Source organism: Xiphophorus hellerii, chromosome 7 (assembly GCF_003331165.1).
Source record: "Xiphophorus hellerii strain 12219 chromosome 7, Xiphophorus_hellerii-4.1, whole genome shotgun sequence".
NCBI classification, from domain to species: domain Eukaryota; kingdom Metazoa; phylum Chordata; class Actinopteri; order Cyprinodontiformes; family Poeciliidae; genus Xiphophorus; species Xiphophorus hellerii.
In genome coordinates this window covers 19,615,801-19,643,533 of record NC_045678.1, presented here as the reverse complement: position 1 = coordinate 19,643,533, position 27,733 = coordinate 19,615,801, and the positions used below count along the sequence as shown (strand labels likewise).

Below are 27,733 nucleotides of genomic sequence, written 5' to 3'. Positions count from 1 at the left end.
TCCTCAAACAGCTGACCTCCATAAGCCAATAAGAATAAATCATCAAGGACAGATTTTCGCGAAGGCTGTTTGAATGAAAATGGCTGAAGTAGCTCTGCTCCAGGAGGCTTTATGACACTCATCCCTAATCAATGAGGGGTTTACTTTGTGTCCATGACAGGCTGTATCCACATTAATATAACCACTCAGAGATTAAATAAGAAGACCCACAGCTCGTATGGCTGAAGCTGTCAGTCATCATGTGATTTCCCCTCAGGTGGAAACTTTCCGCTTTCAATTGTTGTACATTTCTTTATCTTAGTCACAGGCTAAGCCATCATCTCAGAGGGATCCTCCTCATCCCAGCCACACCTTCCACACCTCCTCATCACAGCATGCTGCTGTCCACAGTTGCTTTGCTGATTATTAAATCTTGCTTTTAATGAGTGTATTGCTACAGTAACGAATTAGTCATGCATTCGTTACAGGTTGTACAGCAAGAAGAAGAAGAAAAAAAAGCTTACTGAGAAGTGGATCTCTACAGATGCTGCAGTGAAACACGTGGAAGGGTCGGATAAAAATATTAGAGAGCTTCCAACTCTCAGGAAGCTTAGACAACGATCTCACAGATCTGATAGGCACACTATAAATTTACAATTCTTTCACATCTGATCCTTGCTGCTCCCTTAAGCTACATGTGCTCTGACGCACTAGAAAGCCGGTTTCCACTTCAGGAGAGTGGGGGATAAAGAATTTTTTTTTTTTTAAACTTTCAGAAAAAGTAAATAATTGCTGTACAAATTGTGTAGCACTTGAAAGAGGCAGATTTTAAATGCAGCACTAAAACTAAATGCTTCGAGCTCATTCGTGACTAATTTATTTTTATTTGTACACCGACGAAGCGCTACACTGTTTCCTATGACTTCAATGTTAAGCATATTGAATTGAAGTGCTCTTTAAGCCTGGCGTCTCCAAGCATCTTCAAGCATCCCAGATCTTCCTTCTGCAGCCAGGTGAGCGCTAAATGTGTCTCCGGATGTCAAAACCGGAGCCCAAACCAGGAGCGCTTCCCCCCCCCCTCCTCCTTCCACCGGGATCAACCGGGGAGTATCACTGGATTCAAATTGGATCAACTGATGGCTATCGTGTTTCGCTGTTAAGACTCAGAGTGCAGTCTTTGACAGCCCAAACACACAGATGTGGACGAGAGGCCAGCGCCGTGGTGCAATGCAGATGTTTACACCCAGAAAATAATGGGGGGTCAGGGTGCAATATACTTTTAAAAAAAATGAGCACATAAAAGAAATCATCATTCTCATTCCGCCTCAACTCAAGAGTCAGCAATCAGTTTGAAGTTTATCACTTGCCATATGTAAGCTTATAAAGGATGCATCAGACTGGTAATCACAAACATCTCAGCTCATTCAGGCCAGCAGCCATTCTGATCACTGCACAACTGCATCTAGCTGAATATTGATACCTGACTATCGATCAAGCTCACAGCTGGAGCCTTTCATCCATAAGCCACATAACATTCAGGTCACACCCGGATCAATTTAAGGTTATTCAAGAAACTGTTCCTTCTTCCTCTGATTTACTCCTTGAGGAAACTGCAATTAAGTAAACAATAAGAAACAATAAGACAATAAGAATTAAGAAAAAAAGGATTTGTTAATATTACAGCAAACAAACTTTCCTTTCCTTTTTTTCTAATAATAAAGGCATTCCACAAATAATTTTAAAATGTTTTATACCTCTAAAAATATCACAACAACCTTGTATATTTTTTCCCTTTACTGAATGAGTTCTGCTGGAACATTTATTTACACAAATGGTATATTTTAAGGCTACAGTTTTAGATTAACGCAATTTGACGACAATATACAACATGTTTTAATTGTGCTTTTTATATCCAGTAATTTCTCTGTCATTAGAATTTTACATTAATAAAGCAATGCCTAAGTAATCAAAATGCTCAAGGAATTTAAAGCTAAAAGTTTTCATAATATTGCAACTGTTTTGTATCAAATTATTCTATTTTCTCTTAAATGTAAGTCTGAGAAGTTATTGTTCAAATGTTAAAAAATATTTTAGGATTCATAATACTTTACTGGTTTCTCTGAATTGATTTGAAAGCACCAAAGCACAAAATGGCGCAAGCAAAGGTTACATTTTATTGATAAATGAGATGTGAAAACCTCCTGATCTCACACTTCAAAACCACATTTTAGAAAAAGGCCCATTTCCTCACATGATCAGTAAATGTTATCACAAACACATCATCTCCTCAACCAGTCTCATTTAGGGTTGTCTCTTTTTTTTACTACAATTTTTCTTATGTTATACCTAATTTGTTCAGTAATGTAAATACACCCTTTTTCACACGGTAAATATTACATGTCAAAACAAAACCACCCAGCAGTAAAAACAGCAAACAGCAGCTCAAACTACAGCAGGCCTGAATTTAAAAAACTGAGGTAGCAAACAGAATTTAAGATTCCTCATCCCTCCCAGCTCATATAATGACACATTCACGACAGGTGAATGTACCATTAGGTTTAATGTTACAATTTTTTTTACACTTATTTAAGTACAGGATTTGCCAAAAACGTACATAAAAACAACATAAAATTAGAATTCTAAAAAATTATAACCTGCATACATTACATTAATCGAGTCCTCACCTCCAATGTGTAAATATGAATTTCAGTCTCTAAATAGTGCAATTAAATCTCATTTGTAAAGTATATCTTATTGTTTATACATAAGTACATACATACATGTAATTAATGTGTAAAGTAAAAAAAAAAAAATACTTCTATTAATTACTGAAGGGTAAATGTATTTTAGTTGGAATGGTTTGAAGGTCAAAAAGATCATATGTTTTCCATATAACTGTTGACCAGTTATTATAAGTTGTATATAGAAACAGATGGGATTGTGCCACTAAATCCATATTGGCCTGGATTTGATTTATTGTGTATTTCTGTATAACTGGGCATGAACTGGACCTGGTTTTTTTTTTCTTGTAAAAACAAAGAGGTGACCTTGAGATGACAACAATTTAAACTATTTAAATTAAATTGAACAAATAAAAATATGCCAGAAGCATGTTGCTTAAAAATAAAACATGCACTTACACTACATTTTAAATGTATTTAGAGAATGAAGCAGATTTGCATTATACTATTTGATGTATTCAAAATAGCAGTAAACTGTACATTTATACACAGTTTTGTACAGGTGACTACAGAAAGTTATTTTAAATATAACTAAAGCTTTGTTTTTCTGCAATTTAAGTAAAACTAAAACATTCTTAGTGGTTCCAAGAGAGTGCCCTTTAAGTACACTAATGTGCAAAAATACTTAAAAGTAAACTGACAATTATTTTTAAGTTCTACTTTAGCTCAAAAAATAGGTTAAATCAGGTATGATTTTCTATCATTTAAGCTCAGTTAAAATGCGATTACTTGTTTCAAAGTTACACACTGCACACAAACTAATCTAAAAATATACTTGCAGAAAAGTAAAGATCAGTCTGGTTTCCACTTCCGCATGCAAAACTAAATACATGTTACGTTGTGCTTTTTTACAATTTAACCTAAAGGTAATCACATGTTTGAAATTTAGACAATTTAAACATAATGATCTGCAAACATCCTTTACGTTTGGTGATCACACTTAATGCAACTGTATTAAAATATATAAAAATGTGTAACATTAATTACGCTTTTTTTTCAGAGCTCTGTTGTTAAAAGTAAATCCACAAATTCAGAGGTTAATTTAGATTCTTTCGCATTTGTTTTTTTTTTTTAACGTGATAAAGCATTGTAGTTGATTTAATTAAAAGTTATGAACGCTCTAGTTCATCCAGTTGACTCTGTGTTTTCAAAATGAACACCTGTACGCATCACCCGCTGCCCCGCTCATGGACCTCGCAGACATGGCGAAGATTTCGCTTTAAGGCCCCCTTTTTTCCTTCTTGCGGGGAAACACGCTCTGCGGGTCCAGCAGCTGCACATACACACCGCCGATTGGACACATGCGGCCAGTCACATGCACCGTATGGACATTTTGCTGCGTGCTGGTGTCCGCCTATAGCCGTGCAGGCAGCAGCAGAGCGCAGGGCCATCATCATGGCAGCCATTATAGGAGGGCTCCTCCAGCTTTTCCACGGCCTACGTGCACATTAACTCAGGGGAGTGGCGCAGGCTTTGACACCATGTTTGCGCCTCGCAGAACGAGCCGTAAAGCGGGGAAACTGCACGTTTTCCTCGACTGTAGTGCAATCTAAACGTAAATAACGCTCTATGAAGGGGCTGCAGGGCGAAGAAAATGGGCTCTAATACAGGAAAGTGTGGCTTTGCACTAAAAAAAGGGGGAGGACTCACATGAAGTAGGGGTCACGTGTTCTTGCACAAAGGGGGTTGAATATTTACCTTTTTTGTCACGCAATGTACTTTTTTCCCTTAAAGATAAACAATTATAATTACATGTATTTAATTTGGCTACGTAAAAACGGCGTCACACACCTAAAGACGGTGTTTTCTAAACATTTTTTTTAAAAAACTTTAAGGTTTTATATGCTTTTGAGTCCACAAATTCAGCAAGTCCATAGATTATATAGTATCCAAAGAAGGTCGAGTGGCTGCAACTCATTGCGCGATAGAGTTCCAGCACATAATGAAACTTAACCTTATCGCCTACATGCACAGAAATGCACATTCAAGTTGGATCATATCACATAAAGCAGAATAAACCCAATCAGGACCCAAACGTGCCATGTTTGCATGCGTGTGTGAGTGTTTGCCTGTGGGATATGGCCCTCGCTTGCAGATCACGCAACATGGCAGCAGCCACGGCTGTGTTCTGCGGATGTTGGGACTAAACTGTGTCTTTTTCTGTCGCTTTTCTTTCTTTTGTTTGTTTAGCCACACGCACAATTAGGAGCTTTCATCGCCAAGCAACAACAACAGCAGCAGCAGCAACTACAACAACAACAGGCTGGCAGAAATCTCACGAGAAAAACAGGGAAATGTGGCTTACTATATTTCACAGCGGAAGCCTACAGGTCACACACGCAGGCACACACACACACACATTCACTCACTCACTCACTCACTCACTCACTCACTCACTCAGACATCGGGTAGCAGCACAGTATAGGTGTGTGGGTGTGAGTGTAAGCTCCTACCTTAGCTTTTTGGGAACAGAGTAGTCTACCTCTATCAGCTTTCCGTGCAATTCAACTTTACCTGCAGGGGTGAGAATGGACAGTGTAAGTCATGTGTCTGCAACAATGCACGCCAACACTTCATGAAGTAGGTGCGTCCCCATTCATATTTTTAAAGAAAGTACTCGGGGCGCATCGTGGCGCACACAGTGCACACATTTGCATTATTCCAACCACTTTGGAAAGGCATGTTATGCGCCATAACGAAGCTTAATGAGCTTATATAGTAGTAGTGTATGAGTGGGGGTGGTGGGGAGGTGAGGGGAATGGGCAGCCATGCTTTCCACTCCCACAAGCATTGCAATGAGGGGGATATATGTTTCTCCTGTAAAGAATACAACACCAAGCAGATGTTAGGTAGGTGCTTCCACGGTGTTGTTTTTTTTATTTTTTGGCTACTATCACGCAAATAGAAGGAGCGAGTGGCCTGGCGCAGCACGGAATTAGCGTCTCACCTCGTCCTCCTCCTCCTCCCCCCTCTCTCCACCTCCTCCTCCAACACTCAGCTACCTGTTTATGAGCCCTTTTCCTCCGGACCCCCGTGACCCACCTCCAAGACACCTCGTAAAAACATAGCCGGACACCGGGGGAACAGGGATCCGACAAGTATTCCGCGCTGGCGCCGCGCTGCGCTCCTCAATAAAATCAGGACGAAAAATAAGTGAAAAATAATTATGCCTACCCGAACCCAGTCAGTCAGTCAGAGACCATCCCATATACATTCCAGCGGCTGATCGCGAAAAAAAAGGAAAAAGAAAGTAGCGCCATGCACTATCGGAATCTCCTTAAAATAAAAGGAGGAATTAAAAGGTGATTCTTGCGCGTGGAAATTTGCCTTAAGACCGCGTGTGTTTTCCTCTAAAAAAAATGTATATCTTTCGAGTGTGTCCTGCGTGGGATCGATCATTTATCCAATATCTCCAACTCTAATCACAAACACCGTCCCGTGCAAAACCTCAGATTTGTTGCGTTGTTGATTTTTTTATTTTTGTAAAGAAATCAAAATAATAAATATTACACATTTTACTTTGACCTACTGGAGTGTGCTTTCCCCTGTCAGCAGCGAGCAGCATCACTCAGCGCAAATATCAAAATCCACACACTTACCAGAGAGAGTCTCTATAGCCTTTATGGCCGAGTTCTGGTCGGGGAAGTCCACAAAAGCATAGCCGGATTTCAGCAGGACCTGCTCGGGCGCTGGCAGCTCCCTCTCCCCGAAGAGCTGCTCCAAGTCCTCGACTGTGACCGAAGGACTTAAATTCCCAACATATAGTTTGTTCATGATCTGAAGAGCAGAAGAAGGGGGAAAATCTCGAAAGGCTTGCCAGATATCAAGAGTGAGACGATATTGAGAGCCGTAGAAACCAATTTTTGAAAAACAAAATAAAAAAAAATTAAATAAAATGTATTTTGAAAAAAAAAAATCGTCCTCCAGGATAATAGGGAGCTAAATGAGCGACCCCCCAGTTACCGACCAACTCTGGCCCTGGTCAAACTCTTTCAACAGGGACTGGGGGGTGGTGGTGGTGAGGTGAGGCAAAAAAAAAAAAAAGTGTCGTTACGACGCTATTACTCCGGAGCCAACAAGCGCCGCCTCTAAACAAAATCTCCCTTAAAAATCACAAGAAAAAATGTTTGGAGGTGCATGTGCCGCTCGTCCGGCGTACAGAGGGGCATGGTGATGACTGTGCTGTGTTCTGCGAAAGGGATGGGCTTAAACGAGGCAGAGGGGGGTTATTTCATCAAATCATAATAAGGGCCTCCAGGTTGCATGGGAGTAAGGGGCTTGGCTTGGTTTGGAGTGAGAAAAGAAGGGACGTGCAGGGCCGTTTCCAGAAAGTCTTGAAAGGGCGGCTCTACGGGGGCCACTAATAATTTTAAGGTTTTACAACAAAATCAGACAAGATTAACCTGACTTGAACTTTATAGGGTTTACAGTGGCAACAGACTCCCCCTCACCCCATTTTTATTTTTATTTTTTATGTTTAAGTCGTTCATTTTTATTTCTTTACATTTTATAATGTAAGTGAATGTTTTCAAGTGTATATGTTCCAATAATTAACTTCTGTTATTTATTAATAAAATTTTTTCAACATTAGCACAAGCTGTTTAAAGTCTGTACATCATTTACAGTCTGTGACTTTAAAATACTGAAACTGTGTTCAGTATTTTATTCTTTTCAATTAATATGTGATCCTGATTTCATTTGAAGGCCCAAAAAGGGGGGAAAGTAAATAAATGCTGCACCTCAGCATAGTTCATGGCTATAATATAGATTTTAATGCCAATATATTAGCACAAGATATGTTCATGTCCCTGAAAACATATGCAAGTGTAGACAATGGGCAGCTTGAATGGATGGACGTTACTATGAGCAACATTTGTCATTCTAAGTGTAACACACTCCACATAGGTCATATATATATATACATATATATATATATATATATTTCACTTTCTCAGTAACTTTAACCAGTTCTATTTTCATACTAAGATTTATGAATATACTCATTCCAAGGAACTTTTATTGCACTACATTCAATGAGATTAAATTCTATAGTGTCCAACTCTGAAGTCTTTAAGGTCGTCAGACCAGGGGATGTTTGTCAGTCACTCCCCTTGTGCCAGCGGAGAAGGAGGAAGTAAATAGGAGCTGCTGTGTGGAAAATTCAAATCGTTGTCGACTTAAACCAGTAAACCAATGATCCCTCCCCTCAGTTGAGGCTTTCAATTATTTATGAGGGAGCCAGAAATATGGATTTCTGGGATCCTTTCACTGCAGTCAGCACCTGTTTGAGAAATATTAGATTTTTGTAGTATTTACATTGAAATACAGGCAAAAGCATTCCTTCAACAAACACATGAACAAAAAAGCAATAAAGAAAGTGAAACCACACTGCTGTCCTTGTACATATTGTTCCTGGAGAAATAATAATAATAAATAAACTAGATTTATAGTTTGGAGTCTCTAAATCCCTTTTTGAGCACAACCTAAATGGTGGAAAAGCCAAATGCTGATAAGAACAGAAGGGGATTCTTGAAGGAGCCACTCTGAGCTGTACACATGAATCCTTTTATTTGCGATGGCGGTTGTGTAAGTGTTTGCAAATGGGTGTGTTTGGGAGGGAAGCATGTTTTAAGGCGGACTGCAAACAAAAGCTTTGCAAGGCTGTGGCAGCTGTGCTCATGCATGGATGTGTAGTCTTGTACCTAGTTACCCAAGGGGAGGAGCCTAATTCTTTTCTCTTTACATGTGACTTCTTTCCTTGAGCTTTCGGAGCATTACTGCCACCCCACTGTAGTGCAGAAAGTACCAGCAGCAGGAGTGACCAGCTCTTGCCTTGTTTACGTCAGTGTATGAACAGAGGAATGTCCAAACTGTGGCCTATTTACAAAACAGCTCTTTAGTTACTTTCCTGATGGCATGCACACACACTCATTATTGTGGGGTCTTTGTTTTTGCTGCCAGTCAACAAATCAACAGTTAAAAATGGAGAGAGCAAGCTCCAAACCCCAATAAAACTCAAAAATACAAATTTCTGCTTTTAGGCAGCTTTCTGAAAATTGGGTCACTGGGCTTTCAGATTCTGCAAATTATTTCCACCCTGAATGGAAATGCATGTGACATTTGGAGGAACGTGGAGACACACATACATGTGGACTTGTGGTGGAACATGGAAATTAATTTCCAAGGTGTGGTCAGCAGTGCACGAGTGGTTTCTGTCTCCTCACTGCTGCAATGCCTGCGCATATTACACACTTTCAGAACACTGAATATTATAGTAATGGGTTTAAAACTTGCAGCAGCTTTTGTTAACACGTAATTATTTTGTTTTTAAACAGCTTTCATTCCCTACCATGTTTCTTTACCTCCAACTTTGGTTTAATCATCCAAAATTGGAGCAATAACAAAAACTAAACTTTACACAAATATGCAAATAAATGCAATGCAAATTTCTGAACATATAAAACAATTATTTGGATATTGACTTGAAGGAAATAACACTTTCTCAACACTACTTCCTCCTGGTGTGTCAGTTTAAATATGGTGTCTGCCCACTTTTCTGTAAAATGAAACCAAACTACTCTTCCTTAGAATTTGTTTGTTGGTTTCATTTAAAAGGTACAAATTTACACCAAAACAGGATCAATTCACCTAATCTGCTACAAAACAAAAAAAACAAAACATGTCTCTTGTAGATGAACTACAACAAAACTGATCATTTGTGCCTTATCTTGGTCAAATTAATCTTTGAGTAATCCATTACAACACCCTTCTGAGGACTTTTCAGAGGTTCACAGTGACCAGCAGGGGTAGTTGTTGAACTCCAGTTTCCTGTTGATTGATGAAGCTTGTTTCTCTTCATGTGAGGAGCAGCGAACATCAGTTTGAACTGGGTAAGGAAAATAACCTGATCTCATGGCTGTGAAGGTGAATTTACATGTGATTTGTTTATGATAAAAGTCACCCAGTGAGCAAATGCATCATGTCTCACTTGGACAACTTTTTTTCATTCCCAGCTTCAGAAGATTAAATTCTGCTTTTAGGCAAAAACTCTTCAAAAAATATTGAAGAGTTTTTGTAAGCATTTATTATTCATCTTCGAAGAATCGGGACTTCCCATAAATAATTGGTTAAATGTAACAAAACATAGGTGTTTTTCAGCAATATCCTGTGACTTTCATGTTTTTTTCCATTTAGACAGTATTGTTTTTTACTAAATAGTATATCACAAGCTTCATAAGTTACTGTTTATCAAACTATTGAAATGCCAGCTTCCCAGACAAATCATAGAAAATATCACTATTTCCATGAATCGGGAGAGAATAAACATAGAAACCCAGCCTAGTGTGGAAATTAATACAAGTGTTAATTGTATTTTAAAGCAAAGCCTAAATGTCAAATTGTTTCACGAGTTTTACAAGCTTTGCATAAATTCTGATTAAAACTCATTTGCATAGTTTACAACAGTTAATTTTCTGTGCAAAAATCCAAACATGTCAAAAACAAAAGAGAAAACAAAAGCTCAAATTTGTCACCATTTAAAATATTTCTAAGCTGAAAGTTAACAAATGCAGACTTTGCTGTATGTAAATTATATATCTAAAGCATATTCATAAAAAAAGGTTTTTAGCATAGAGAGAAAGAAGGCCAGTCTTCAAAAACTACACAATTCTTGGTGGAAAAAAAAACTATTCCCTTTTAATTTGTTTAAATTTTGCTGAATTCTCACTCAGTTTGTACACAACAAAACCCCATAAATTAACATGCCAGTTAGAACAACACTGCCCTGTACATTTAAAATTTAAAACAAGGACACAAGGCTTCAAATGTGTTTTTCCATTTTCATTGATTATTGATAAGCAAGAGGAAGAATGGTGATCATCGTCATCTGTTTGGTTTCTTTAGTGTGGAGTTGAATAAGAAATTTGTCTGTTAAACAGGAGGATGTTGTCGTGACCAGACACTGAATGTTCTCTGAAGTTAAAAAAAAAAAAAAAAGTCCTGACAGGAACAGTGACTATTCTGGAGAACAACAGTGTCTAATGAATTTCAAAGATTTATACAAGTTTGAATTTGTTAAGCTCCAAATTACACAATAAACTAACCAGCTGAGAAATAAGCAGACGGGCATCTTCCAAGTTTCACATTGTGCAGAGGGATAACTCCTACAGGGGCAGAAACAGGTGAAAAAGGTTTTCTGCCAACCCTTTTCACATCAGTACATTGCTAAGCTTACAATGCTGGTGTTCTGCTCTCTCAGGACTTTGTACAAAATTTTCCCATGAAACTCCACATTAAAGAAAGTCATGTATCACCTTAAGAATATGATATCTACAAGAAAGTCAAACAAATCTTTAGAAGAAACTCCTCGTCTGTCCATGGAAATAAGGGATTTTTGTCTGCCTGAACTGCTCAATATCGACCTGTGAAAGAAAGCAGCTGTTAGTTAAAACCCTACAAGTTACAAACAAACAAGCAGATGTTTTAAGACGACTGCGAGTAATATTTGAACTTACGAGGAGAATAAGACCGGGATCTTGACCGAGATCTGTATGCTCCTCTGTAGTATGGTGATGGAGATCTTCGTCTAAAATAATAATAATTTTAAAAAAAACAATCTTACCAATAACATTCAGAGTTAAAACAACAAACAGAACAAAGAGAACCAAGGTTCAATTCTTCAGTGACAATCAGTAAAATACCAACTGACAAAATGGGAGTGTTACCTGTATGATCTGTAGTAGTCCCTGTCATCATAGCGATCATAGCCGCCTCTATCATATCCGCGGTCATATCCGCGGTCGTAGTCACGTGAATAGCGCCGGGGACCACCAGGACCGCCGCCGCCGCCACCGCCACTGATGAGAAAAAAACAGTCAGATGTAAAACTACAATGCACACAAGTAACATATTCCTGTTTAATATTAAAACACAAGGTTTTTATGCTCAGCATCTCATCAGGAGCTCCATTACAGGCAGCCATGCATATCGGAGCTTAAATTTCAAAACACCTACAAAGCTTCATGAAACGATTTCTAACTTTTTCACATCACGACTGACAACTTAAATGTATTTTTCTGGGAGGGGATTTTATGTGGTAGGTCCAAAAAAAATCATTATGCATAATTTGGAAGTGGAATGATTTGTTTCTTAAACTCTACTTGCAAACATGAAACTGGTCACACAGACATTCAGCCCCCAGAGTTAATACTACATACAATAGCCTTTCACTGCAATTATGGCTGCACACTCATTTTTTGGAGTGTGGCTCTACTAGCTATACAAATTTAAAGTCTGAAATTTCATTCGATGAATCTCTGTAAAACAGTTCCAGCTCCACCAGTCTGGATGTAGTGCACTGAACAGCAATCTTTAGAGTCTTGGCAGAAATACTCAAATCAATGGAAAACAAAAGATTTCTCCTCACTGTATTTCTTAAAAACAAACAGATTTTAATCCTTTCCTTTGCACATGTTCTGAACCAACTTTATATCTGTTTTGGGCTTGGCTCCACCGTCTGACTAGGAGTATTATTGTCCCTGTTGGCAAGCACAAACAACAAAACCACTCCACAGTCAGGCACCAGTTTTAATCTTACACATAAATTCATAAAGAAATGTTTTGAAATTAGTGGTTTTAAATTGAAAAAATGGGGGTATAAGCAGCTTTTTAAATCACAGGAGTTATTCCTACACAAACAGTCAATTTGCTGTAGCTGACGTACTATGTGGGACGTCCCATGTAGATTCCCGGGGTCGGGGTGTGAGGTCTTTTTGTGATTGAGAAATCCACCCGGATTCTTCGACCGTCCAGCTCCATGCCATTCGCTCGGTCCTTTGCCTGATAACAAACAAAGTGTGTTTTTATATAAAATCCCAAGAAAAGTTTCTATTTTGATTTTTTTTTTATAATAATTGTTTAGATAAAATGTGCTACCTCTTTAGCATCAGCTGTGTTCTCAAAGTAAACAAAAGCAAAGCCCCTGGAGCGCCTGGACTGCTGGTCGTACACGATGCTGACATCCGCCAGGCTCCCGTATTTAGAGAAAACGTCTCTCAGGTCCCTCTCTGTGGTGTACAGGCTCAGGCCAAACACTCCCAGGCAAGCATTTGGATCTGGATTAGCCTGAAGGTTTAGGAAAATTAAAGGTATACATTTGACTATACGGAAATTAATTACACAAATATGCATATTTATTTCAAGTCTGGTAATGTTAGATCAAAACATGAAAAAAAAAAGAGAAACATGGGTTACTCACAATGGATACCATCATAATAATTACCAATTACATTGCCATTTGTTTTTTCTGATATTGTGCTACTCCACAAACATAATGAATGAATACACTTTATTTTTAAAAAGTGTGCCAGAAGAACACACCCGATTGCCGATGTGCCTGCGGCGATTAGACATGGGGGAATGACTGAGGCTCCTGTGCCGGCGCTCTCCGCTGTAGGAGCGGCTGCGGGACCGGCGCCGGCCGGACCTGGAGCGAGACCGGGAATGGCTGTAGTGCTTATGAGAGCCATGGTTAGAATGGGAGCTGAAACAGCAGAGACAAACTTTTAACATTTATCCAAAACACTGCTTGAAGGATCTGATTTCTGTGCCACTACTTGCGCTTTAAAAAAAAAAAAAACAAACTCACCCTGATCTGGACCTGGAGCGGGACCAGGACTTAGAACGGGAATGGTGGGATCCATCTTTTGAACGAGCTGGAGTGCGGCTCGCCGACTTCGCAGGGGCACGGGGACTCGCGCTCCTGGAAGCGGAGCGAGACTCCTGAACGAACCACACACACACACACACACCAGCACGTTATCATCACAGAAGAAGTGATAAATATGAATAAATGTGCTACAACAACTCTGTAGTTGAGATTTAAAACTATCCTGGAAAATTTGAAGGAAAAAAAAATACACAAGATTTAAAAATTGGCAATTATGAATGCAAGTTAAAGCTATTTTATCTAACCAGTGGAAGGATGGCATCACTAGGATTACATCAGCAAGTATAATTAGGTAATTAAGATTACAAAAATAAAAGACAAAATAAAATAGCAATAACATAAATTAAAGTGTGATGTATTCAATAACAATGACATGCACGCATTGGATAAGTAGACCAGAAAATTACTTAGCGCAGCGACCTTATCCAGATTACTTCCTTAACTTCATTTCTGTAACTTCATTACTTCACATTATTCTTCTTTCTTCAATTTTCTTACATCTTCTGACTTCCCCTTCTCACACACAGATCAAAGTTCTTCCCTCCTCATGTTTAGCATGCATTCAACAATTCAGCTTCACACATCTGAGCTTCATATTACTGAAAATAAAGTGGACATGAGACTTCTTCTGCATTTTCTTCGTCGAACCTTAACCTTAATGGAAAAGAAAAGGATGAAGAATTTATGACTACAATTAAAACGGCACGCTCAATCAAATTTTCATCAGGATTAAGTTTACAAATGCTCAGTGTTAGTTCGATTCATTTCACTTTCAGTGGTTCCACATTCACTAGTGTGTCTTACAAGTAATTTCATAAAAAATAAGATTGCAATAAAAGGGAAGATGCAATAGTTCAGTAAATTGTTGCTCAATGAGCATTGCAGCCAATTGGTCTACCCTGTTTTTGTATTTCCCTGATGGAAACCCAGGGATTTTGAACACACGAAAAAAATTTACACACAGTACATCTATTTGTTCTTAATTTTAAACACGCTTATCCTTTTTACTTACAAAAAATAAAAGTAGTCTTGCTCAAATAGTTTCCGTTAAATTGCATTCCTATCATAGTGAAGATAAAACCACTGTAAATGAAAAGGTCATAATGAGAATTAAACCCACCCCATTATCTCCCATTTTACACAAAAATAAAGTAAATCTAGATTAACCAAAACAACTTCAAGTTAAAGTTACAACTCATTTGTATTCACCTCCATCAAAAAGCAGCGACCAGCCATATCCTGTAAATGCTGATGTGTAATTATCTTTACTGAAAAACCAGATCTGCCCTACCCTTCGGCATACTGCTAACTGGTTAAGCAGGCGTTCAACAAGTCACAAGATGATTGAAGATAAATATTTGACGTATTCCCAAGTTAGGACATCCCTTGCTAAATCAAAGCCAGGTTCATAATTCAGCAGAAGGGTTTGTAAACCCACCACTGGAAAGATGAACAAGTTACACTGCTGTTCCTGAAGTTTGCGTCTGATTGAAACTCAGCTTTGTTCTATAAATAAAGGTTTTTTTTTTTATTATATTTACAAACTTGATCATTTTGACCTAAAGATTTCTAAATCTAAAATAATTAGATACCCAGCAATGATCTGTGTTGATGTATGCTCTTTACATTAATGGCAAAACACAGTTTGTGAAATAAGCATTCAATTTATGAAAAAATAAAAGCTTTTATTTTTTTAAACCAACTGATAGTGGCTGATAATGGGATCCCTCAAACACTACACATCCCAGATAAACTTGAAGACATATTTCTAGGTTAATGACAGATTCAACAACATGTTTGTGGTTTGTACCACTGACCATTTAAATAAAAAAAGAAGCACCGTTTAACATTTTCCACAAATAAGATATATCCAGCGTCAAATTTTAAACGTACTTGTATTTTAGATTTCAAACCAAAGCGGAATAAAGACTGCATTCGTCGAATTTTGTGAAATAACCCTTTAAAGAAACTGCAGCTGTAAATCGGACACCAACTTCTGTATCGTGCTTCATTGTCTACTCAGCGGAGCAATTAATTGAAGCGCCTGTTTAAACATCGAATATTACGACCTGCATGACCGAGGTGAAACAAATGAAGAATCTTGAGGCCGTTTGATTTAAAACAGAAAATGATTTTTATTCTTCCTCGTCGATTTAATGGCGCGGGTTAGGCGCGCCAAAAACCAACAAGGAAGGAAACCCCAGACTGCTGGGTCAACATTACTAAACGAAGTGCACATTTTAAATAAGTATAAAACCCACCCTAAAAAGGAGCAAAACGAAACGCATATTACATAATGTAAGATGGAATTTCGCGTGGAACAAAACGGCGCCACCTCGACGTTCCAGAATATTCTATCAAAGGACATCGAAAATGAAACTTCTATGCTTAAAATATTTACATTTACGCGAAGACTTTGGTTTGCCTAACTTGCAATGCGTCTGTCTTCTTGCTGTTGAAAGCGCTCATCTAACGAAAAGGTTGCTAAAACGAAAGATGTTAACACCCTAAATTAACAATAAAGATAGGTTTCGATTCGTAGGTTCCTATTTATGCATTAACAAAACAGCTGTCTTTATGCAAGAAAAAAAATCTCTGTACATGCTTAAATATATATATAAGGTTCACATTTGTCCTATGTCGTATAAATATTTTTAAATCAATTTGAGGTGCTAAAAGATAAAAACGATCATTTTATTACTCTACAACCTTCTGTAGCCCAGGAATTTAACACACGATAAATAACCCTGAACTGCATGAGTGGGACTTTTATTGTTTAGCGCCGGATCTAATTTAATGCACATATATTGTGTAACGGAGTTGGTGGCGAATCACTGGATACGAATCGGAAGCCAGCTTCTTCATCGTTAGCCTAAGGCCTAGTTAACACTGAAATGCTAGCATTAGCCAGGTAGCTAAAGTTAGCAACATACGTTTTTACAGTAAATTATTATACACAGTTTGTCTTGTATTATAAAAATCACCTAAATGTCTTTAATACGTTAGAGAAATACACATTTGAGGCTACAACTGGAATTTTAAGCTACCAAGGTGAGCATTTGGTCAGTGGTGTCAGTTGACAAATAAAAACCGTTAATATGACAGTTTTCTCATCAAATGGCTTTTTTCGTTGCTGTTCATGCACCATAGGAAATAAAAAAAACCTTAAAATTGCATCAGAGTTCATACATACCCGGCCCTTATCATTGTCGCTCATTTTTAGTGCTAGAGAATAAGCTACACGGAGAAATAGTCTACCTGATACTAATATGCGAGGCTAACGACTATGGTCGCGTGTGTGTGTGTGTGTATGCGGTAATGTAAAACTGTAGCTCCTCCCTTCCTCAACTGTTCTCACTACCACGTGACTTAGTAACGTAAAGCGTACGTCATTTCATAAAGTTGAAATATATTTATTGGAGATTTTTTTTGTTTTCATTTAAAAAAAATGTAAAACATATTGCACATCTCGAACAGGAGTGCAACAAATTTGACAATTACTTGTGAATTCTATTTAATTTACTTTTATTTAATAATATATATATATTTTTTTATCTCCAGTTCAGGAAGTCACCATTTTGCGGGAACACGTGTGAGGCGCTTGATGTTTTCAGTGCTGTCAGACAAGGTCATGTTATTACTGCTGTGCTGTCGCCTTGTTTATAAGAGTTTCAGATTTAATAACCCATCTCTAATAAGTACACAAATTGTGAAACTGGCCACAAGATTTTCTGTTGCATTTTCTTTATTTAAGCGGACAGAATAGTGGAAATGACAGAGAGGATGGTACAGAATTATTTTTTAAGACACTTGAAACAATTATCTAGAGCTTCGGCACTGAGTATGTTTATTCATGGAGGGTATATATTGTATTAGCATTTCAATGGCCTTGCACTAAAAACAATAAACACAATTTTTAAAAAAAATTAGACCTCTTAATAATAAAAGCACATCTACTGCAAAAATAATTTATCTTGAGTTCTGCAACATTTACTCGAGAATATGTACTTCACACATCTCGCAGGACCGTACTGCTGAGATGTTGAAATTCATTACTCATTAGCACCTGTAAGTGAGAAAAAACAATCAAGCAGATTAAAAATTATTTTAAATTCCTTTTTTTTTTTTTTTTTTTTGGAGATGTTTGTGTGTCATTTTACATACCACAGCTATAAAGAAGATTTATTTTATGCAGGTCAAGTGCACTTGGTCCATCTCGCTGGCCAATAGGAATGTAAGGGTCTGGTTTGGGGATGATTGTTGGTCCACCTTCTTCAGAGAACGCATATCTGAAGCAGAGATTTAGAAAATGTAAGGTTACCCCAGCATTCATTAATGCAAAAAGTGTATTTTTAAATTGATTCTAAAAAGTATATGTCCTTAATCAAATTTCTTCTGTTTTTGTGTTGTTGGTTTTTTTAAATCACAGTTAAATATTTTAGATCATCAACTATTTTACTCATAAGATTACTTAAGTAAATAAAATGTTTAGTTATTATATGATGATTTATTTCATAAGGGACATGTGCTATGGAAACACATGGCCCCACATAAAACAACAACAAAAAAAACCAATTCTCTAAACTTTAACACTTTATGTTACTTTTGCTAGCAACAATTGCCATCAAGAATTTTGTTGATGGCAATGAGTGTTTTACATCTCTCCTTAGGAATTTTGACCCACACTTTTTTACAGAATAGTTTTAATTCTGCCACCTTCTAGGGTTTTTTTAGCATGAATTGCACAGCTATGGTATCTCAACTGGATCCCAGTCTGGACTTTGATGAGGGCACTTCAAAACCGTGACTCTATTTTGGTCTTTAGCCATTCACATTTGGACTTATTTGCATACTTTGGATTGATATCCTGCTGCAACATCATAAACCTGATGGCTGGACTGCATGATTTAAATAGTTACAATAACTCATCGATTTACTGATGTGGAAAAGCAGCACCTGATCACCTCGTATAATAATTTTATTAAAAATGTAACTGGACACATCGTCATCTGAAAAGTTAAACTTTTTTCTCATCAGTCTATACAATGTTCTTCCAAAAAAGAATTAATGCATGAATTAACAATTACTTTTTCACACAAGGCCAGGCTGGTTTGGATTGTTCAAGTAATTTTTTGAAGATTGTCTTTTTTTACATACTTACTCATCTCTATTTCATATTAAATTTGTTTTAAAAATATAAGTGACATAAAAAGCAAAAACAGAATACACAACACTACATGTTGCCTTAAGCAGCATCTCACCGTCCATAATGCATGACAGAACTGTAGTCGTATGGGCTGTTCAGATTGTTCGTCGCCTGTTTCCTGAAGTTGTGTATTTGTTCTGTCACACAGAAAAAGGGACATTAGTCTTATTTAGTTCAAATGTATTGGGAATCCTTGGACACAGCCATTCATCCAAACCTGGCAAGATGTTCTTCCACACAATGGTGACATAGTGGTCTCGGTCCGAGCGGGATTGCTCGTGCACAAAGCCGAGGGCATGCATGAATTCATGAGCAGCAATCCCCGACCACATGCATCCAGGAGTCTGCAGTGACAAGGTCTGGCTTCCCCCAGTCTGCCCCAGAAACGACCAGCAACTGGGGGAGCACAGAGTAAACCTTACAGTGCTTCCTCACACAAAGCAGAGTTACATAAAGTAGGGTGTCCGTCTCACCCGTATCGAGGCTGGATGTCGAGGAAGCTGGCCTCATGAGTGCGAGGAATAAATTTGATGCAGGTTCCAGAGGAAATTTCTTGCATTCCTGTTTCTATTGTAATTCTGTCCATATCATCTACAGATAAAAAAAAAAAACAAGACTATTTAATTAAAATAGACCAAAGGGTGTCAATCTGTAAACCTCTTTAAAATGGATTCCTACCGTATACAGGAGAGAGGATGTAGGGAACGTAAACAAATCCATCAATTGATTTAGGCCACAGACAGGCATTCCCAGGGCAGTTTATGGCACTGCGCACGTATGAATAGGCAATATCTCCTTCTCTGAATGGCAGTCCTGTGGGCACCCGCAGCCCTGAAGTGCAACATTTAACAAAGCTTACAAAGAGTGAATCAACATAGTTTATTTCAATTTACATTGCACTTACTGCTGTTGACTTGTAGGATCTGATCCATTGTAGTCATTTCATCTCGGTCCATGAGCTCATCTTAACACAAAAACATAGTGATCCTTGTCGGTTTTGTAAATGTTATTGTTTCAAATGTACAATATCAATGCATGTAAATGTGCATCTCAGTAAATTAGAATATCATTAAAAGGTAATTCAATTCAAAAAGTGGAACTAGTTTTATTGAAAAATTGTAAGTGTTTTTTTTGTTAATTTTTACAATTAGGGCTTATGAATCACAGATGGATATTAAAGAACCCAGAATTTTATTTCTCAAAAAATGGAATATTACATTAGACCAGCAAATGATTTTTAATATAGATAGGTTATCTTGTGCCACATTAGAGACCACAGCTAGGAAAAACTGCCGACTTGACAGTTTCCCAGAATACAGTTACTAACACCCTGCAGGAGTGTAGGCCACAAAAGGCCTTTGCTGAAGAAGCTGGTTGTTCACAGTGTGGTACATGACAACATATTAATGGAAAGTTTAGTTAAAGGAAAAAGTTTCATAAAAAACCTATACTGATTTAATTTTCCAACAGGACTTAGAAGCTGCAGACCACCATTAAAGCTCTATATGAGTTTCACTTCTTGAATTGATCATATTCATACTGAGATGCAGCTGTATGTAAATACCTTCTTCAAAGAGCTCACCAGAGTATTTCCTTTTCAGTCTCAGTTTGCCCTCATGTACTCCAGTGGAATTCTGTCAGTAATGTTGTGAATAGATATATAATATTAGCAATAAATCATTTAACTGTAGAGTACAATAAATCTACCTCTCTCTATAAAAGCATTTTCTCTTGGTACTGACCTTAACGGGGACCATATCCACCGGGATGAGCACGCCAAACAAGATGCCTAGAAGCACAACTCTAGAAGCCATATTTGCTTTTTTCAAGTTTCCCCAGTTTCAGATCACTGCTCAGCAAAGTTCCCACCTTCACTGGATCTATATACCCACTTCTCCTCCGCTGCTCTGTACTGATTGGGCTCCACTCCTGTGATGAGAGCGTGGGCTGAGACCTCTCATCATCCAGCGGGTGTAATTTACTCAAGTCCACTACTGATCCGCAACAGGTGGTCCCGCTGCTGGCCTTCATTATTCAGCACTTTCTGAAATGAGACACTTAGAAGTGTTTTGCTATCAAAGCAGTTGCTTTCAGAGGAATAACTCTCCACCCAGTCCTGCAAGACCAGCAATTTGAGTCTGACTGTAATGGTAACCAGTGATTTAGTGATATACTATCAGATGATAACGACAGCTCAGGTAAACATATATAAACAGAAATAAATCCCTCCCCAAACATCGTTCCTATTTTTATTAAGGGGCAATTTTGAGGAGTAAATACTTAAATGGCGAGTGGTGTGTGATAACAGTCAAATCTGCCGCTTATGGTTATCATATCACAAAAATGATCGGAAAATAAGGCCAGGAGGAATTATTTCAGTATAAACCGGACTGACTTTCTATTTGCCAGTATTTCTATTTGATTTCTGTAATCAAATGAACTGCAACTTTTTCTTTATTTAATATCATCACCAAAATCTTCAGCTACTTCAACATATTGCAATAATAATGATGCAATTAGGTTTTTTTTATTCTTTAACATCTTTATTGCAGGAAGTGAACAGGGATATTAAGTGACTACTTAAAACAAGGCAATAACTTTCATTTCATCTTTCACTGTACAACAGGAAAGATATATGCCAATTCTGTCTACTAAAACATTAAATATAAAGTTACATGTCTCACTCAAACAAATACAAGTACAGCTCCACAAAACAAGGCCTAAATATTATGAGATTGTATGAAGATGTTTCAGCAGCAGTTTATCACGTCTGCTTTCAGAGGATTCCTGCTTCACCTCGTCTTGGTTCAGGTTCTAATCATCATTCACAGCTGCAGAAAGAGACAAAATGAAGCAGTGTTTAGATTATTTACCAATTTATATAGTAGCTCTGAAATATATTCTGTTAAATGTTTTTTTCTGTACGAACCACATTGATAAAGCCTGTTGATTTTTAGCTTGTCAACTTGACTGAGAGACGATGCCTGGCCGAGCTTAACGTTCCTGCCGTTCTTTGGGACGATGGTTGGTTCTCCGGCCATTGAATAGGCATACCTTAAAATAGAAATATACAAATGCTGATAACATGCTGATAACAGAGAACAGCACCAGGAAAGACACTTCTTACATGGGCTCTGCTTCAGGTGTGACAGGTGTTCAAAGTGACAGCAGAAACCGTTGTCTTGAATTTGTTTGTGTGTGGAGGCTTTGGAAGCACTATCTCTACCTGTAGTCCAACGTTTGTGCATCTAACCCCAATTCTGGAATGTGCTCTGCTTCTGTACCACATTTATTCCATCCACTAAACTTTCCATTAACATCTTCAAAATGTTTGCTGTAAGCTGTCATAGACGAGAACATTTTAGTGATAAGAAGCATTGTTTTTGGTCTTACGTTCAATTTTTCTGAGAACCTGAATGTGTAATTATTCTATTTACTGTATGAGTTTTACATTTTGGATTTACTAAATTTAATAAATTACTAAAATAAAATATATTTTTATGTTTTCTAATTCACTGAGATTCACCTGAAGATTAGAATTAAATTCAGTTTTACACATAAAAAAATACGACTTACATCCCAAAGTGCATAATTGAGCCAAAGTCATACGGCAGGTCCAGATTTTCTGTCTTAAACTTCTCAAAGTTTCTTACTCGATCTGTTGGAGAAAAAATGCATTGCATCTTTTTTACTTATTGTATTTGTTTGATGTGTGTGTTAAAGGTCACCAGTGTGCTTTGATATTACCTCTCCAAATGTTCGGCCACATGATGGTGACATAGTTGTCGCGGTCAAAGCGGGACTGCTCATGCACAAAGCCCAGGGAATGCATAAACTCATGGGAAATCACTCCGATATTCATGCAGTCTGGATTCTGGAGCGACAGGGTCTGTTTTCCTCCACGAGAGCCAAGGTAGGACCAACATCTTTGTTTACAAATTAAAATGTAGAGAAACAACACTCTTTGATGCATATGTTTTGCAAAAAATGAAATATTTTATTAAAATAATGGTATGTTGTAATATATGTATTTTTTGGTCATAACTCACCCTGACTTTGGCTGGATGTCGATGTAGTCTCTTTGGTGAATTCGTGGAACAAAACGGATACAGGTGCTGTCCTCTATGTTGTCCATTCCCTCCTTTATCAGCTTTGTCTCGATGTCAGCTGTTTATTTATTTAAAGGATGTACACAGGAGTAAGAAATATTACTAAAGAATATTCTGTAAAAACATTCTACAGTGATAGTGGGTTTACCAAACCCTTAACTTACAGTAATCAGGTGAGAGTGTGTAGGCAACGTAGACGTGTCCATCCACAGATTTGGACCAGAGGCAGCTACGGGCGAAGCAGATCTTTGAGCGCCTTCCAGTGGACACAGCAATATCTCCCTCTCTGAGGGTGGTGGAACCGTCAATGACGTGGGAACCTGAAGTAGAAATGATTCAGGGCAAAATCAAAAATAGTCAAAAATTCAAAATATGTTGAAAAGTCTCTCAATAATTATAAAATACTCACCATGAAACTCATTGACTTTAATTATTTGATCCATTGCAGTGCCCTCTTTTTTTCCTTCAGGCTCTAGAAAAGAAGAGTTAGTCAGCATAAGTTCTGCCATTATTTTAGCTACATTCACAATAATTCTTTTTTTAAATAAAAAATTACCCCTGAAACCAACAGGTATCCATTTGGGACTGAGTAAAAATTTCTGCAAGAAACAACAACAAAAAACAAGAACCGAGCAGTAAGCAGATTTCTACATGTAAAACTCCCACTCTTTCTTCTATTCCTCTGCATGTTTACCTGAGCATTGACAGCCGAGAGACAAGCTGAGAGCGCACACAGCAGGATAATCTGCCCCATCTTTTCCTGGCAGATCCTTCTTCAGTGTTGCCATTTGACCTGCACTAACACCCAGTTTTATAGGCCGCTGTCCGGAGATAATACCCATGATTATCCCAGGTAAATTACTGGGCTGCTGTTATTTGTCAGTGAGTTTAATCCCCTAATTAGTTTGACTTTTTTTTCAAAAACAACATCTTCAACAGGAGCATAATGTGAGGTCCTACACTGTTTAATAACAGCTCGACTGCAATTTAAATTAAACGGTCTAATGTTTGGCACTGGATCGGTACAATTTTAGGATTTAGATGGTGTGTATGTTCACCAGGACTACTGTTTTCCATTTTACTGAAACTAAGCTTACTCATGGCTCACATGCTATGTTATGCTGCTAATTTCACATTCTAACATACTCTTATCCACACGCTCTAATGCCTCTGAAACCAAATCTTTCTGCAGTAATAAGTATGCTTTCATACAACCAGGGTTACTGTATATCCAGACTCCTCTGCATACAAAATACCACTCCTGATTAGAGTTTGGGTTCATGTGTATATTTGGAGATTAAGACAATGTTGTTGTGTTTTGCTACTTTCACAAAATCACTTCATTTGTTGTAAAACCATTTAAAATTGTTCAGCATTTAATAAACTGTTGCTTTTTAATTCAGTGTCACATTGCAAAACTTAAGTATATTTTCTTAGAATTGTGTGCAACAAATCGACAAAAGTGGAGCGTAATTGTGAGATGTGAAAATCAAAGAATGGTTTTCAATTTTATTTTTTTTTGACAAATAAGACTCTGTAAAACCACCTATTGCTGCCGTTAGAGCTGCAAATAATTTTCTCCCTTTTATGTTAATTCTTCTTTGCAAAATAACATAACCTTGCTCATTGAAGTATGTGAAAAGATACCATATTTATTTTAATAAAATTCTGCTTAGATTATTTACCCCATGCTTTCCTTGTAACAAACCTTAAATGTGACTTTTTGCCAATTCTAGAGTTGATTTCTTTGATGTAGTAGGTTTGTTTGTCTCAGTAAATCCAAAGTGATATATTTTGCACCCTAATGAACAAGAATTTCAGCTCAACATTATGAATGACAAATAGTGAAAATTAGCATAATCTAAAGGATGGGGATCACAAAGACAACAAGAATTAGTGCTCAAATTGCTTCTTGAATTAGGTATTTAATTAGAAAATATTTTAGAATTATTTCAAATCAATCATTAAAAATTATTTAAAACAATGGTTTAAGTTTGATATGCATTTAATAAATAAATAAAGGAAATACTTTATTTAAGAGAAAATTGGTTAATTTGTCTTCTAGCTGACTGGCCGATGCATTTCTAATCAGTTTGAACCTAACTGCATTTAAGTAATTTCACTTTTTTTTAGAAACTGATTAAATTTCTTGTGTTAAGTAATTTGTTCATATGTATTTTTGTGCTTGTGTTATGCAGTTTTGCAAATTCACATTTGCATTCTTATATATGGTTATACTGTTTGTGTGTCATTTACTTGCATTTTATTGTTTGGTGTATGCTGCTGTGAAGCCTGAATTTCCCCACTGCTGGATCAGTAAAGTCTCAAGTAAAGTACTTTTTCTATTTCTATTTTTAAATGACTATTTTTGTTCAGCATTTATTGTTGTGGAACACCTCGCTGTCTCAATAATTTGAATAATAAGAGAGACCATTAAATTAAGTAATGACAATGAAACGCTGTTAAACTAGTCACAACGAGGAAAGACGGCGATTTCAACAGCTGTTTAAAGCAAAAATAAATAGATAGAGTGGTGAATTGGACACAGCTGTAAGCAATAAGAAAAAACTCCGCCCGAACAGGGACTTGAACCCTGGACCCTCAGATTAAAAGTCTGATGCTCTACCGACTGAGCTATCCGGGCTCTGCATTCCCAAAACGGTAGTGCCCTTTATAAGGCAGAACCATACGTAACACGTTGACACGTTTTATTGTTGTGTGGCGAAACAACACCTCTACAATAATGACAGCATTTTCAGACCTTACATTTTTCCAAGAAAACGATGCATTTGTAAGTTGACTTGGTGTAAAATTGAACGTTGACAAGGCGTTCAACACGAAAATTGCTTGAAAAAAAAAACACATACGCTTTTCTCTTGTAGAAACAAATTAAGGACCTGGCGTGTGCCATCAATGAAACCACTCAGAAACTGGAGGAGGTGCGGCAGGAAAGACTGCGTGTTGAGGAGGAGACCGCTCGCTGGTATTGTGCATCGCGTTTAAATACATTTTCTTAAAAGTATTCATACAGACAACTACCTTGATGATGTCATCGCTAAAGGTTGCATGCCATAGGTCTATAAACGATACGTCAGCTTATCAGCCATATTGTTGGTGGCAAGTTGATATTGGAAAATAATAAAACTATGGTTTGAATCGGCATCTGTGGTTTCTATCCAACTAATTGTGGTTGTTTTTAAAATAGAAATAGTTTTTTTATTGCATGGGACATAAGACAGAAAAAGTTTATCTGAAACACAATGTACTTCAAATTCAGTTCAAATTCAAAAATGCTTTACTGAAATTAAATGTTGTCGTATTAATTTAAAATTCTCCAGAGTTGTTGAGTTGATGACTATGGTCAAGAAAAGCCAGTTCTGACTAAAGACACTTTTACCCCCCTAAGACAGTCTCATGAAGAGGATGGTTAGGGTCACAAAATGACTGAACTCTCTGAGTGTCTAAGGATCTGGATGTGATCCCTAGACACAAAAATGCTCTGGCATTTCTATGGTATCAATATATTTTATTAGGGTTGTAATTTTTCTTTTTTTATATAAATAGAAAAATTCAGTTTTCCCTGTGCTTCCCCCCCCACACACTATCTTTTGCTTGCTCTTTGGCTGGCTGACTCTGTCACTGTTCTTATTGTAACAAAATCTGCCTACTAAAGTGATTGCTGCATTATGAGGTGACCTTAAAATCCACATAAGTGGCAGAAGATCAGTAAAACACACTGTTTTTTTTTTTATTTTTCAAAGAGTCTGCTGAAACACAGCAGGGTCCTGATTTCATGGCTTCAAACATTTTAAGTCTTTGTGTGATTACACCGCTCTCACCTGGGTTTTGATCTCTGTTTTCATCTACAGCAAGAAAGAAAATGAGCAGAGAAGGGAGTTGATGATGGAAAATGGTGCAAAAGGTATTGCATTGCACCAATTAGGCAAGCTTCTGTTAAAGGAAAAATATATCTCAGAACATCTGGATCAACGGACTGCCTCACATAGGTAACTAGACATGCTGCTTGCAAAAGAAAAAAAAACCATAAGTAACAAAAGTACACCATGTTTACTATATTTTCAGAAATAAAATTGGTATTTTGGAGGAGCAGCTCAAGAGTGCCTCAAGTAAGGTCCAAAGTCTTGCAGCTGAAATCCTGGAGGTGAAAGAGCGCTTGGCAGAACTCAAAGCTTGTGGCAGTGCAGGTATTAAAATGTTTCAGGCTGTTTATTTTCTTCATGTGGCTAAATGTAATAGAAAGTGTTGTCCTTTTTTTGTTTACAGGACGAGCTTCAAGTCCTGTGGCAACCAGAAAGTCAAAAAGAAAACCAAGAAAAAAGTAAATTGTTCCCAGGGAGTTATTTTCTATTAATTGTACTCAGTAATTTGCTGTCTTTCTCTCTCTTTTTAAAAATGAAACCAATAAAATCTTTATTTCCACCAAAGCTACTTTTTTATTCCACCTTTACATGCATGTGATGTTAGTTGTTTGTACACAAGGCTTTTCGGGAAATTGTTTTCTGAAATAAAACTCCAAATCCAGATTTAAAGTGTGACAAGGCCACCGAGTTCATGAAAGCAGAGGGGAAATATGCTTTCATGATATGAGGGAAAATATGCTTTCATTTTGTAAAAAAAAAAACCCCAAAAACTTTGACATTTAGAAATTGATATGTGTCCACTTATTGGTACTAACAAGTTAATTCTAAAACTGATTTGCGTGAAATTGTCTAGTTTTCCCCTCACGAAAAGCAAATGACAAGGTGGAAAGTGTTTTCACAATTTGTGAATGCGAAAGAAATGCAACCCTACCAGAGTTTTCACACATTTTCCATGAAGCATAAACTGAGTTTGGGTGCATTTTATTTCCACTAATAATCCTTGTGATTTACAACATGGTAATTTTATTAAACCTTAGAACAAAACATAAAACCTGTGTAAAGTTTCGCAGTTGACAGAGCAGAAACCAAAC

General features: G+C 37.3%; 4 protein-coding genes and 1 non-coding gene across 10 annotated transcripts in view; all 5 read right to left on the bottom strand.

Moving 5' to 3' along the window:
• igf2bp2a (insulin-like growth factor 2 mRNA binding protein 2a) overlaps positions 1 to 6,894 on the bottom strand; it is a 77,858-nt gene extending 70,964 nt beyond the window's left edge. For both annotated transcript variants that reach the window (XM_032566835.1, XM_032566836.1), the window contains exons 1-2: positions 6,320 to 6,894; positions 5,174 to 5,234 (exon numbers count right to left, since the gene is read on the bottom strand). In XM_032566835.1, coding sequence (XP_032422726.1) covers positions 5,174 to 5,234; positions 6,320 to 6,494 — 236 coding nt within the window. In that variant the 5' untranslated portion in view covers positions 6,495 to 6,894. The remainder of the gene's footprint in view (positions 1 to 5,173; positions 5,235 to 6,319) is intronic.
• A 3,170-nt stretch (positions 6,895 to 10,064) lies between these two features.
• Positions 10,065 to 16,770, bottom strand: tra2b (transformer 2 beta homolog). Of its 5 annotated transcripts, none has more exons than XM_032567232.1 (9): positions 16,640 to 16,770; positions 13,366 to 13,499; positions 13,098 to 13,260; positions 12,654 to 12,842; positions 12,442 to 12,557; positions 12,282 to 12,284; positions 11,444 to 11,578; positions 11,234 to 11,304; positions 10,065 to 11,140 (listed from the first exon to the last, which is right to left on the bottom strand). In XM_032567232.1, the coding sequence occupies exons 1-9, from the start codon at positions 16,661 to 16,663 to the stop codon at positions 11,130 to 11,132; spliced, it is 846 nt and encodes a 281-aa protein (XP_032423123.1). In that variant the 5' UTR covers positions 16,664 to 16,770; the 3' UTR covers positions 10,065 to 11,129. The 5 variants fall into 5 exon arrangements, with proteins under 5 accessions (XP_032423123.1, XP_032423125.1, XP_032423126.1 ...); XM_032567234.1 differs by having other exon boundaries at positions 13,366 to 14,100; positions 16,640 to 16,761; XM_032567235.1 differs by having other exon boundaries at positions 13,854 to 16,754.
• A 403-nt stretch (positions 16,771 to 17,173) lies between these two features.
• On the bottom strand, positions 17,174 to 20,698 carry hce2l1 (high choriolytic enzyme 2-like 1). Its single transcript, XM_032566716.1, is given in 10 exon segments — positions 17,174 to 17,512; positions 17,611 to 17,735; positions 18,708 to 18,789; positions 18,870 to 19,048; positions 19,126 to 19,243; positions 19,331 to 19,483; positions 19,557 to 19,616; positions 20,217 to 20,286; positions 20,395 to 20,479; positions 20,481 to 20,698. Coding segments are annotated over 10 exon segments (1,089 nt in total). The 5' UTR covers positions 20,684 to 20,698; the 3' UTR covers positions 17,174 to 17,498.
• A 487-nt stretch (positions 20,699 to 21,185) lies between these two features.
• hce2l2 (high choriolytic enzyme 2-like 2) lies at positions 21,186 to 23,587 on the bottom strand. The gene is made up of 9 exons (XM_032566717.1): positions 23,456 to 23,587; positions 23,318 to 23,360; positions 23,171 to 23,233; positions 22,926 to 23,081; positions 22,702 to 22,819; positions 22,400 to 22,578; positions 22,229 to 22,310; positions 21,582 to 21,706; positions 21,186 to 21,483 (listed from the first exon to the last, which is right to left on the bottom strand). Exons 1-9 carry the CDS (start codon positions 23,513 to 23,515, stop codon positions 21,467 to 21,469), a joined length of 843 nt encoding a protein of 280 aa, XP_032422608.1. The 5' UTR covers positions 23,516 to 23,587; the 3' UTR covers positions 21,186 to 21,466.
• A 1,745-nt stretch (positions 23,588 to 25,332) lies between these two features.
• trnak-uuu (transfer RNA lysine (anticodon UUU)) lies at positions 25,333 to 25,405 on the bottom strand. The gene has a single exon. It is a non-coding gene; the product is annotated as a tRNA-Lys (tRNA).
• Between the last annotated feature and the right edge of the window lie 2,328 nt (positions 25,406 to 27,733).

Coding starts and splice junctions, on each gene's coding strand:
- tra2b (XM_032567232.1), bottom strand. CDS start 16,663: ATGAGCGACAATGATAAGGGCCGG. Junction 12,843..13,097: donor GCAGGCACATCGGCAATCGG/GTGTGTTCTTCT, acceptor CTAAACCTTCAG/GCTAATCCAGATCCAAATGC. Junction 11,305..11,443: donor GACTACTACAGATCATACAG/GTAACACTCCCA, acceptor TTATTATTTTAG/ACGAAGATCTCCATCACCAT.
- hce2l2 (XM_032566717.1), bottom strand. CDS start 23,515: ATGGGGCAGATTATCCTGCTGTGTGCGCTCTCAGCTTGTCTCTCGGCT. Junction 23,234..23,317: donor GATACCTGTTGGTTTCAGGG/GTAATTTTTTAT, acceptor CTTCTTTTCTAG/AGCCTGAAGGAAAAAAAGAG. Junction 22,820..22,925: donor CACACTCTCACCTGATTACT/GTAAGTTAAGGG, acceptor ATAAATAAACAG/CTGACATCGAGACAAAGCTG.